This window comes from Eschscholzia californica, unplaced genomic scaffold (assembly GCF_041429995.1).
Source record: "Eschscholzia californica isolate CP2 unplaced genomic scaffold, dmEscCali1.0.p SCAF_6, whole genome shotgun sequence".
Lineage (NCBI taxonomy): Eukaryota > Viridiplantae > Streptophyta > Magnoliopsida > Ranunculales > Papaveraceae > Eschscholzia > Eschscholzia californica.
This window is the reverse complement of record NW_028238483.1, coordinates 37439733-37451438: the sequence shown is the minus strand read 5'-3', so window position 1 is coordinate 37451438 and position 11706 is coordinate 37439733. Positions and strand designations below refer to the sequence as shown.

The 11706-nt window shown below is 35.5% G+C and overlaps 1 protein-coding gene and 1 non-coding gene across 4 annotated transcripts; both read right to left on the bottom strand.

The window, feature by feature from the left end:
* Positions 1 to 1922: 1922 nt before the first annotated feature.
* Positions 1923 to 1996, bottom strand: TRNAV-AAC (transfer RNA valine (anticodon AAC)). The gene has a single exon. It is a non-coding gene; the product is annotated as a tRNA-Val (tRNA).
* A 200-nt stretch (positions 1997 to 2196) lies between these two features.
* LOC147534412 (SPX domain-containing membrane protein At4g22990-like) lies at positions 2197 to 8251 on the bottom strand. 3 transcript variants are annotated; one of them, XM_086650370.1, is made up of 12 exons: positions 8014 to 8251; positions 7895 to 7927; positions 7412 to 7493; positions 7058 to 7178; positions 6554 to 6865; positions 6334 to 6438; positions 5764 to 6218; positions 4415 to 4716; positions 3809 to 3996; positions 3396 to 3586; positions 3016 to 3149; positions 2197 to 2622 (listed from the first exon to the last, which is right to left on the bottom strand). In XM_086650370.1, exons 3-12 carry the CDS (start codon positions 7462 to 7464, stop codon positions 2384 to 2386), a joined length of 2100 nt encoding a protein of 699 aa, XP_086506496.1. In that variant the 5' UTR covers positions 7465 to 7493; positions 7895 to 7927; positions 8014 to 8251; the 3' UTR covers positions 2197 to 2383. The 3 variants fall into 3 exon arrangements, with proteins under 3 accessions (XP_086506496.1, XP_086506497.1, XP_086506495.1); XM_086650371.1 differs by having other exon boundaries at positions 5764 to 5921; positions 6048 to 6218; positions 7895 to 8198; XM_086650369.1 differs by having other exon boundaries at positions 7895 to 8229.
* Positions 8252 to 11706: the final 3455 nt, after the last annotated feature.

The following is an 11706-nucleotide window of genomic DNA, read 5'->3' as shown; positions in this document are numbered from 1 at the left end:
TAGAGTGTCTCATAGGATTTTTTTTGAGTTTTTCTCTAAAATCCATCTCCAATGCAAAACTCAACATGAATCTCTAAAGTGATGTGTCAAGATTCATTTTAGAGATCTTTAAGAGGACGCTCGTTTCTCTAAGTGCCACATAAGCAAATCAATTAGTTTCAAACTAAAATATAGGTTTTTAGAGTTTCTCTTGAGTGTTGCATTGGATCTGATTTTGAAATAGAGTGTCTCTAAATGGCTAAATAGGAAAGAGACCCTTTAGAGATCCATTTTTCACACTTGACACGTAAGATTTTTAGAGTTTTTCGTGAGTCTTGCATTGGAGATGCTTAAAAGTATTTAAGTAGTTGGTTGAAAATGTTTATTTATTTTGAGTAAAACTAGAATAAATGGGTTGGTGACCCTGTGCAAAAACCAGGACTCCATATTGGATGATCATACAAAATATAAGGGGATATAGACCTATCATCTGAAAAGGGTTGTTGAAGTCACAACTAAATCTGAAACAGATAGGCTTTCGGGTCCTAGGATGGACCCTAAGGTGCTGTTTGTTTTTTTTTTTATGTCTGAATCTGAATCGGCTGAATCTGAATTGGCTGAACTGAATTGGCTGAATCTGAATTGAATGAATTTAGATGTTTGTTTTGTACATCTGAATTATAAAGTCTGAAAAAACTAAAATTACATGTATACCCTTGATTAATATAAAAAATTCATTTCTTTTTGTTTTTTAACCTGTCGGGCCAATAGAAATAAAAGAACTAAAACCCTAAGAACTCTAAAAACCTAGGGTTATATTCTCTTTCAACATCAAAACCAGAAAACTCAGATCTCTTTGCCGCAAGCGTCGCCGGATCTCTTTGTCGCAAGCGTCGCCGGATTTCTCTCTCTCTCTCTCTATCTCTCTAACTGAAGTTGCACAAAATGGGTGTTGACCCTCGTTATTTCTCTCTCTCGATCTATCTCTTTGTCTCTTGATTCACTTTTTTGTACTAAAGAGACATAGATCTGTTAGATTTGGGTGTGAATTTGATGATGATAAAGTAAAAGGGATCTGAAATTAGAGATGATGATTCACATTGGTGATTCGGACAAGAGAATGAGATCACGAATAAAGAGTAAGGAATAATAATCTGCCATGGATCTTATGAAAGAGATTAAACAAAGATATTCATCCTGACTCTTCTAGGGTTTCTAGATGAAGAAAACAAAGAAGAAGACGACGACGAAGAGAGAGAGCTCGAATCTGTATCAGGAGGAGAGAGAAAATGAGAAAGAAACGGTGGTGAATCTGTATAAGGTGGTTCTGCCTGTGGTGGTGGTGGTGGTGGTGGTGGTGGTTCTGCCTGTGGTGGTGGTGATTCTGCCTGTGGTGGTGATGGTGGTTTACTGGTTTTGGTGATAGGGAGACATTTTTCTAAAAGTACAGGGGCATATATGTCATTTGGTAGATTTCAGAAATTGGCCCCATATTTCAGACTTGTTTTGAAGTCTGAAATATTTGGGCTCTTTTTCAGCCAATTCAGACTTTGGCCCAATTCAGATAAATTTTCAGAATTTCTTAATTAAAAAACAAACATCTGAAATCTGAATTGGATTCCAATTCAGATTTCAGATCTGAAAATATTAAAAAACAAACAGCACCTAAGTGTCTTTAGATAGCCTTTAAGATCCAAGATTGCCAGTTATAGTGCTTATCGTAATCTCAAGCTCGAAGATTTAACTAGTTTACATAATGAGCATAAAAGGGCAATTTTTAAGTCTAATCAAGTTAACCAAAAGGCATATTTCAGCGCCTATTCTCAGAAGAGATGTCCCTCTCTCTCTTTCTTTCTCTACCAAATTGTGGGCTCAACAATGTGGTCAACCAAAGTTAGATGGCGCCTTCAAGATTCATCATTCTTGTGAGAAAAAAAGAAGAATGGCTTCGCCCGGGTTCGAACCGGAGACCTTCAGTGTGTTAGACTGACGTGATAACCAACTACACCACGAAACCTCTGTGACAAATGTCGGTTAAAGGCATTATTGGTAGTTTAATACTTTTTATCAACAATGGATTATGGGACAGTTCATTCCTTTTTTAGTCTCTGTTTAATTCCCCACTAACAAATACCATACATTTTTCTTGGCAAATAAGTTTATTGAACCAATCAAGAGATGAATAGAACAAGCAAAAGAAAAATAAGAAGCGAAAAATAGATGAACCAAATTCCAATTCGAAGGCAAGTTTAAGAACACAAGTGTTCACATTTGTTAACTAGGGAAGGAGAACAAAACTGACTAAACTATTATAAGAGGAACAACTAGATGGAGGAAAGGAAGAAACTACATTAGCTAGTGGGAGTGGACTTATCTTAAAAACAAGAGAAAATGAAGAAGAAAATCAATAGAGGGAGTTGTAGGTAAAGAAAGTGGCAACGATGGAGGCAACACAGATTAGGAGCGAGGGAAGTAAGGTGACATTTAAGAGCTTGCTCTTTCCTAAGTACCCAGCCAGTGTTATTGTACCATCTGCTACCACCCGAGCTAATGTTCCCGCCTCTGTAGAAAGTAACCCGCCATTATAGGTTCCATTAGCTAGCCGTGACGACATCACCCGTGACAGAAGCGATAGGTTTACACCTGTATTCCCCAACAAATTGTGGTGGTAAGAAGGGCAAAAGAGATAATGTAGTTATACAATTAATATACAACAAAAATTCCATTTCTATAGACAACTGGGATCATAAAATTTGAACCCTTTTTTTTTAATTAGGGTACATATAAATAGTTTTACTCTTTATCGGTAGTTAAAGTTGAACATTTGAGTGGGTTGTGCCATTTGTTTCCTACCTATGACCAAAATTTAGTTCGTGCTTGGTTTAATTGTTAAAGTGATGATCAGCTCGAGTTGGTTTTGATTTATTGAACCCAAGTACGTTCAGTCTATCTTATGTCGGCTACGTGTTGAGACCCAACTGGTATCATAAAAGGCCAAACCAAAAGTGCAGAATTCACTGTGAATCAGAAAATTACCTTCAAGAACTTCAGAAGACACGAATGTGATAAGAGCAGAACCGACATATTGAGCAACAGAGTAATGGCTTGTTATTTTGAAGCTTAGCAATATACCTATGCATATCATAACTTCGGATGCCAATAATATTTGCCTGCAAAAAAGTCGAAAAAAATTGATCTTGGTAGTTTCGGTTGTTATAAATCTTACGTGTCCAATAATAGTATTAACAATACATAGACTTGACCCAAAGCCTTGGGTCCTCGCTTTGTAAGCGGAGGCTTTACCCGTGTCTTAACTTTCGAGCCTCCAAACAAGGTAGGATGAAAAAATTATAACTCCGATCATAGAAAATGAAAGATAAGAACAAATTGGTGAAGTCTTGTGTTAAAAATCTTACCTATCCTCAAACATGTTGCTGATGTAACTTCCAACAATTATGTTTACTGGGACGACTGTTAACCCAAGACATGCAAGGAAGACTGCCACCGTACTTGTTGACCATCTAAAATAATACCGGCTAATGACGCTAGACTCGGAGAGTAAAATTTCCATTGCGTATTTTAACATGAAGTAGATGAGCAATTGAACCTGAAAATGGTTGGAACAACTAAAGTGAGATAAAGAATCCCACATTGCACAAGCACATTGTGTTTGAAAGGCCACATAAGATTAATGGGGCTCATTATATTTAGAAACAAGATATTATTTCGACGAATTTAACACCCGTAAGAGTAGTAAACGCTTGAATAAATCAATAAACTTGATATCACAAAATGCTGAAAGATAACTAACATACAAAAAAATTCAGACCTTCACGGAAGTTGTAAGTAATCTATATGCTTCAGCGATTGAAGTAGCAGGTAAATGTGACTCTTCAGCACCTTCTTCATCATCATCATCACATTCTTGATCATCATCGTCTTCTTCTTCTTTCTCTGCTGAACTTAAGAGTAAAGGAGTCGAAAGACCATTTTCTAATGCATGATTCTCTATTCTTCCTGGTACAGATAAGCACAAAATAAGGTTCAACAGACATCATGATCATGTTAACAATCATCTAAGGAAATACTTGAAATGAAGGAAACTTGACTTGTACGGAAACTAGAACAGAAGTATATTATCTATGTAAAGAGATTACTCCTTATATTTTGTGTCACACGGATATTTGTATCTGGTACTCGCAGTCACTTCTATGGGTAATTACACAATATGACAATATCGTGTTAGGTACATACAAAACCACTCAGGGTTAATCTCGTATGCAGACCTCGTCCAATGACCGAATATTGATACTGTTCGCTAAGTTACTCAGAGTTTTATTAACACACCTCGTCATAGCATTGGGGAATCAATAGAATTCTCGAACTGAATTAGTTTGTCGTACTAAGTAAGTTTTAAAGTCCGAATCTGACTTACCATTACCAGCTTCCTGTGAAACAGGGTTTGCTTGCGTCTCATGAGCAGGTTCTTTAAATGAAATCATCAACCATACTAAGTAAATTAACCATGCCAAAGCCATAAACCATCCTGGTAAAGTATTTTCATTAAACGTTAACTTAAAAAGCTTAAAATTTGTTTGCAGTAAGCCAGCAAGAGCAGGACCACATGCCATCCCAAGAGCACCGGCACTAACAAATCCTGCAGAAGCCTGTGTTCGTATTCTAAGAGGCACGATATCACTGATATAGCGCCTGTTAACAGCTCTGGCCGAACCAAGGCTGCAATACAAGATAAACCTAATCAGATACAGGTATATCAATTGATTTATAAATATAGCCCAAACTACCATGAAATTAGAATCTGGGTGTGTGACTTCTTTTTCTACATTTAAGGAATTTTAACCTATAATTGTGCAGCCTTTTCTTTTAGAGAACCCTTACATAACATACACCAATTAAGTGCACGACAACTATTTAAGCTCAACTACGTGGTATGCTAGAGCCTCGGGATATACCTCACCCATACGCTATTCTGGGTTGCGGTGGGTTTTGGCATGTTCTCCTAGCCAATATATTTTATGTGATGCGTGTAAAATAGATACACTAGAGTATCTTGTAGTTAATTGCTTAAGTAATTAATCTGTTCGATTTTTACAAGGTTAATAAAGGTTGAAGATCTCAGTTCGCCAAATTTGAAGTTTTGGATAGCTGAAGTACCCAAATTGGTATAGGGAATCTGGTACACGATGAACGTGGGGATAGAGTATATGGTAACATTGGACCAGGCCCGTTCAGAAATTTTCAGGTGGGTTTTTCTCTGACCACAAACAGAATTTGTGCAACTAGACCTGAGAGGGATTTCGGTATATAAATGCTAGTTCTCCTTCTGATAAGAAACTCAAACAGGAATAAAGCAACACCTACTATAGATATAACTCTTGGCAGGAGACTTATAGTCTGCAAGCGAACGGACTGCCGAATTTAAAATCTCTCTCAGGTGACAAAGGTCCTATGCCACGACATCATGAAGGTTCATTTGGAAAACCAAGCCATACTGGTTTGTATAGAGCATTCTATAGATCTAGTAGTTGACCCAGGCTAATTAGTATAAAGTCAGAATCGAATCGTACCTACTCGGGCTTCTAAAGCAATCCACAAGTAGACTAGCCAGGGTTATGGCTCGGCTACCCCGTATAAAGTTGATATTAGCATTCAGTGTTATATAAGTTAACAGAGATAGGCAGATAGAACTATGATACATACAATCTGGAAGAAGTTGAAAAGGAAAGTTTAACTAAAATACCAAGAGAAAGAAGGAAAAGTTACCCGCATAAAACACGACCAACCAGAAGAACTGCAATCGAGTTTAAGTCATATGCCAATGCATATAAAACATTTCCGAGAAAAAGAACAATACTGCTAAACACAAGAGGTCTGAAATATGATCTGTTTGACCATGCACTGAAATAGACCGAAGAAAACACCTGTGCAACAGCCATCGCCCCAATCACAATTCCGCAAACTGTTGCTGCTGCTCCGAGGCTCATGGAATAATCATCAGCTGTCGGGACAATAATATATGTATTGACCATATAAAGAAACGTGTTTACCAAGTTTAAGAGAAGAGACATGAAATGATATCTCTTGTCATCAACTTCTTCATCAGATGGCATTGGTAACTCCTCTTCCACGATAAGAGCATGTTGTCCTAAAAAGCGGAGGAAGTTTGTCGAATGACTTAACCTGTCGACGGCTTTTCGTATCGAACCAATAACAGGATCCTGGAAATAAGCTAATTGAATATGATGACTGCATTATTAACCAAATCCTCAAGAAAAGAAAAGCAAAATAACAAAGCAATGGTCATAAACTTGTAATTTAAACGGAATTAAGTACCTGAAATGCAATAGTTGGGTGATCATAAATTGATAAATAGCTTCCCTCGTGATCTTGAAGATCCGCAAGATTGCGAGATACAGCTCCAACAACAGCCCCAACACCCTGTAATTTACCATTATAAACAATAGAAATCTCTTTGATATAAAGATTCATATTTAGTAAGAATTTCTTTACATTATGAAGAAGAGAGAGCTCAATTATCAAATGGGAGAGTTACCACATGCTTGAACACTTGCTTGAGCTGAGAATAAGGATGATTTGCACGAGAAGTTACATAATAATCAGTGAATCTATAGCCAATTCGTTTATCAAACTTCTTCAGTATTTTACGTATTCCAATTGCATTCATCTCAACAAAAAAGAGAAGCTTTAGAAGATCTTGACCCACTTCTCTATATGCTTCTCGTAATTCAGACCGTTGGGATATATCCGGCTGTTGTACAAGTTCTTCATGCCTGTGTCCGAGCTTGGATATTCTCCGTGCGAGTAAGCCTTGTTGTTCTAAAAGGAATAGAACAATCTTTTCGATCTGAAAAAAATGAACCATTAAAGACATGCATAGATTCTCTCTTAAGACTTGGAATTTATACCACTACAAGATTTAATTCTAGAACACGAACGGTACAAACCACAATAGGATAAACTTTAGGAGATTTTAACACTTCAAAAGCCGAATGATAATAAATAAGAAAATTATAGTTTCAAATATGTCTTGAACTACCTGGTTATCAAGCATCCTGGAGAACTCTTTGAACACATAACGGCGATCTTGAGCTCCAACTGCAAGTTGTTGAGCAAATTGCTTTACTTTCTTCTTCATTAACTTGTAGTTAATGTAATATCTGAAAATACCCAAACCATTAACATTTAAACACTTTTTTTGTTTTGCCCCACCTATGGGAACAATAAATGGTAAGTACAAAACAAAGGAAAAAGAAACTAAATCTTAATGAATTCCTTAACGAAAGACGATTAATTATGTTTAAGACGGCTAATGATGTTCATTTCTTTCTCATAATGTATCAATGAAATCCAAATTTGAGTGGATATTAAAGAAGGGTAAAATGACACATACCCTTGCCATTCTTGAATCTGTCTTTCCTTCAATTTTTTCCCAAAAGCAACCATCTTTGAGTGAGCTTAGAAGAACTATAAACCTAACAGAATCAAAAGAACATATATAGACAACATTTACACCATCAATAACATAAAAACCGAAAATAACCCGCGAAAATCGAATAAATGTGATTCTTTGATCATTAATATCCCTTAAAAGTCATTATAAATGGATTTTACTCCTTTAGAACTTGTTCCACACTTTTGTATCACCTTACTATAAAAAGAAGTCTGATGCTTCACCTTACTATCTATTTGGTCATAAAAACCCTATATATATATATATATATATATATATATGCCTAACAAGGAAAACAAAAAGGTGATTGAGCACCAATTTATGCTAATAAATGATGTTTTCACAGGCAGTTAGTATCAACTCATAGTGAACCCCATATGAAAACTAATAGTTTAGAGAGAAAAGAAAGAGCAGATTAAAAACCTTAGGTTCTTCCTGTTGTTGATAACTTCAAATCTGCAAAATAGCAATTAAGTACTTTGATTTGTTGGATAAAATACTATAATCACATTCAAAACATTGTCTTTCAGTTAGAATCATACAAAATGAAGATTATAGGTTTGGGAATGAAATCAGTAACTAAAACTTATTGTGAGTTTGGGTTTTCTTCTTGAATTCATACTATTAGATAGATAAGAATGAGTGGGAAATTGATGAAATAAAACTACAAAGTTTTTTAGTTTGGGAACTGTTTTTTTTTTTTCTTTCACACCGTCTATTTTAACCTATAACAAAACTCTAACCATATTTTCTTTTCTAATTCATTTTGTGACGGTGTACATTCTTTTACACTTACAATTGTCTTTTTCTCATCATGTGTGGTGGCAGTAATTGCTTAGGACACAGTTTCATCTTGTTATACAACAATTTCAGTTTTGGTGTTGTAGAATGAAGTGTGGTGTGTTTTCTGAGAATTTAAATATTTTTAGAATTGTAAGTTTCAATAATATCATTTCTCGTAAAAAAAAAAAAAAAGATTCAATAATATCGTGGTGGAAAATACTAACAACATGAAAAGATGTAGTTGTGGGAATGTATGTCGTCAAGTAATCTCAAGTTAACAGAAGTAGGGAAATGCTAATGTACAAAAAAAATTTGACAAAATTCTTGAAACGATGAGTCACACGGGTAAAAGAACGGTTCAGATCAAAGTCAAATTTTAAACTTTTTTGTCTTTTAATGAAAATGACTCATCATGTCAAAGAGTTTGTCATTGTAGCACTAACCCTCTGTAAAAATTTAACGGGTCAAGTAATCTTAACATTCAAACATATTGGGGTGAGATTTAAAAGAAAAACATATGGGGGTGGAAAATACTAACAACATGACAAGATGTAGTCGTAATTTGTTGTCAAATAATCTCACATTTCCTCATAAAAAAAAAAGTAATCTCTCATTAATAGAAGATGAAGTATCTAGTTCAAAATAATAATAATAATAATAATAATAATAATAATAATAATAATAATAATAATAGAAGATGAAGTATTTGGCCCTCCCATAAACATTTAAACACAATATTTTATTACCCTTGAGAACCCCACTAAAATGTCAAAACAATAGATGACACAACAAATCCCAATTGCTGGTCTAAAGAATCCTGCCCCCTACTTTATCGAAAATATCCAGATGACCTTATTTTTCAGTAGCCATTATAACAACGTTAACTAGTCATCACCTTCTCTCCTCCATCTCATCATCTCTCTCTGTCACCTCACCTTCTCGCCACTTCATCGCCTACTCCGGAAAGGGTCGCCGGTCAGCCAATTTTCCGGCCGGCGTCCTTCAAACATTAAAAAAAAAAATCTCTCTTCCTCTCTCTCTCTCTCTATCACTCATGCGACCCTTCGCCTGAGGGTTGGTCTGTCCGTGAACAGACCTTCAAGGTCTGTCCGTGAACGGACCTTCAAGGTCTATTCACGAACAAACCTTCAAGGTCTGTCCGTGAACGGACCTTCAAGGTCTATTCACGAACAAACCTTGAAGGTCCATTCACGAACATACCTTGAAAGTCTGTCCACGAACATACCTTGAAGGTCTGTCCATAAACAGAACAGACCAGACCTCCGATGAAGGTCTCCTTTCGTCGGAGTGTTAGAGAGACAGAGGAAGAGAGAAAAAAAGTATTTTTTTTTGTTAGAAGGTCGCCGACCGGAAAATTGGCCGGTCGGCAACCTTCGCCAGTGAAGACGATGATGTGGCGAGAAGGTAAGGTGACAGAGAGAGATGATGAGATGGATGAGAGAAAGTGGTGACTAGTTAACGGTAACTGGAAAAGGAGGTCATCTGGGTATTTTTGATAAATAGGGGGCTAGGCAGGAAAGCGGTCATAAAGTTGGGGGCTGTTTGGGAAATAACCCTTATTATTAAAGGGTATTTTGAGCTTACACCCCCAACATTAATTAGTATTTGAGTTTACTCCCTTCAGTAATTGGTAATTGAACTTACTTCCTTGAATTTAGAATTTTTGTCAAAATTACTAAAGACATGTCTAACTTGTGATAATAAAAGGGTCCCATAATAAAATTATAAATTAAGTAATATACAAACAAAATAAGTCTTTACTAATTATAGTTGCGACCAAATCAAACAAATAAAGTGAGGTGGAATAACTACTAGGATTCATATTGAAGAATAATTGCTCTAGCTACTCAGAAGTATTTCACGTACACCAAACACAATCTTTGTGTTTTTGTCAAAAATAGTGAAATTAAGGGGATAAACTCAATTACCCATCATTAAGGTGGGTAAACTCAAATACCAATTAGTGACGAGGGGATAAACTCAAAAAACCCTATTATTAACCCCAAACTGTGACCAAATGCGAAGGGAAAATCCCAATAAAGCATCTAACACAAGAAGAGGTTGAGGGCAAACTTGAACAATATCAACGGGGTCATATTTTTTTTTTTTTAAGAAAACACATACATAAATACAAAGAGTCCCACACAACGGAGTACCACTAAGAAAAGTACACAGTTCAACAAAAAAAAAAAGTACACACTAACAGCCAAAAGTAAAACAATAAGTATGTGAAAGAACGTACATACGGAAGTAATATATAACGAACTTATTAGTTTGGTTCTGACACTAAATCTCATATCAGAGTTAATTGTTGTCATATCAAACGAACTTATTAATAATTCATTCACACGAAATCAGATTCAGCCAACTTTAGACCTAAATTCACTCGACAAGAAGAATCCAACTACCAAACCAGTTGTTTCTTTAACTAGATAATACTGTTTCTAATAGGTCATACAGAAATAAACTCCTTTTTTGAATGGAAATTTTAATTTTATTACGTCAGATTCACGTCACATGATTTCGATTACGTCGGAAATATACAAAATAAAAATATAATGTGATGACGAAGAGAGCACTTCCACCGATCCACCACCATAACATAGATATACTGATCACTAAAGGACATAACAAGACCTTGCAAGATTTGTAATTTATCTACGAGTTAATTGCAAGATTTGTAATTTATATACTACGTACTATACTAGAGGTTCAACAAAAAAAAAGTTCTATACTAGAGAATAAAGTGAGACGGCGTGCCACAGAGACAAGGTCGTGAAAAAAAATTTGATATGATGAGCTCATCGTTGACTTTTTCATCCTTGTCAATGACAAAACCCTTTTTCATGTATTTCTTGGTTACCTAAAATGGTAAATGAGAGCAAGATAATAGGGGATGGTCCCAAATGTGGGCCGTTCAAATCGAACGTCTCCTATTAAAAGAAACACTTGATACAACACGTTTTACAACACGTGATTTCTAGTTGCGTTGGCAAATCTGGGCGGTTTAAATGTGCGGTCACATTACACCAAATGAAAACCCAACATACAGTTATTATGATTTTTGTTAAAACAATTTCTTTAAACACTCGATTACAAAAAAAAAATTTGTATTAATGGTTGTGGGATCTGATTTACCCTTTTCAATCCTCCCCATTTTTTTCAAATCAGATAAAATAATGAAGTTTCTTTTAAGATACTAAATAATGTAACAAATTTGTCGTACCGAATGTGATCTTATATACGAAGAAACCCTCTCCCGAAATTGAAAATAGTTTCAAATTTAGAATTAAGAAGGGTAGTAATGACATTTACTTGAAAATAGGGGGTCATATTTGAATTTACGAAAAAAAATGGTCATAAAGAAAGCTGGTCACAAAGTAGGGGGCCATATAAGAATTAACTCTAAAAAAAAAAATTCAATAATATCA

What these genes read in the sequence shown, in the direction of transcription:
- LOC147534412 (XM_086650370.1), bottom strand. Translation starts at nt 7,464, where the DNA reads ATGGTTGCTTTTGGGAAAAAATTGAAGGAAAGACAGATTCAAGAATGG. An exon ending in CAGATTCAAGAATGGCAAGG is followed by an intron (nt 7,179 to 7,411) that starts GTATGTGTCATT and finishes GGGTATTTTCAG; the next exon opens with ATATTACATTAACTACAAGT. An exon ending in AGCAAGTGTTCAAGCATGTG is followed by an intron (nt 6,439 to 6,553) that starts GTAACTCTCCCA and finishes GGTAAATTACAG; the next exon opens with GGTGTTGGGGCTGTTGTTGG.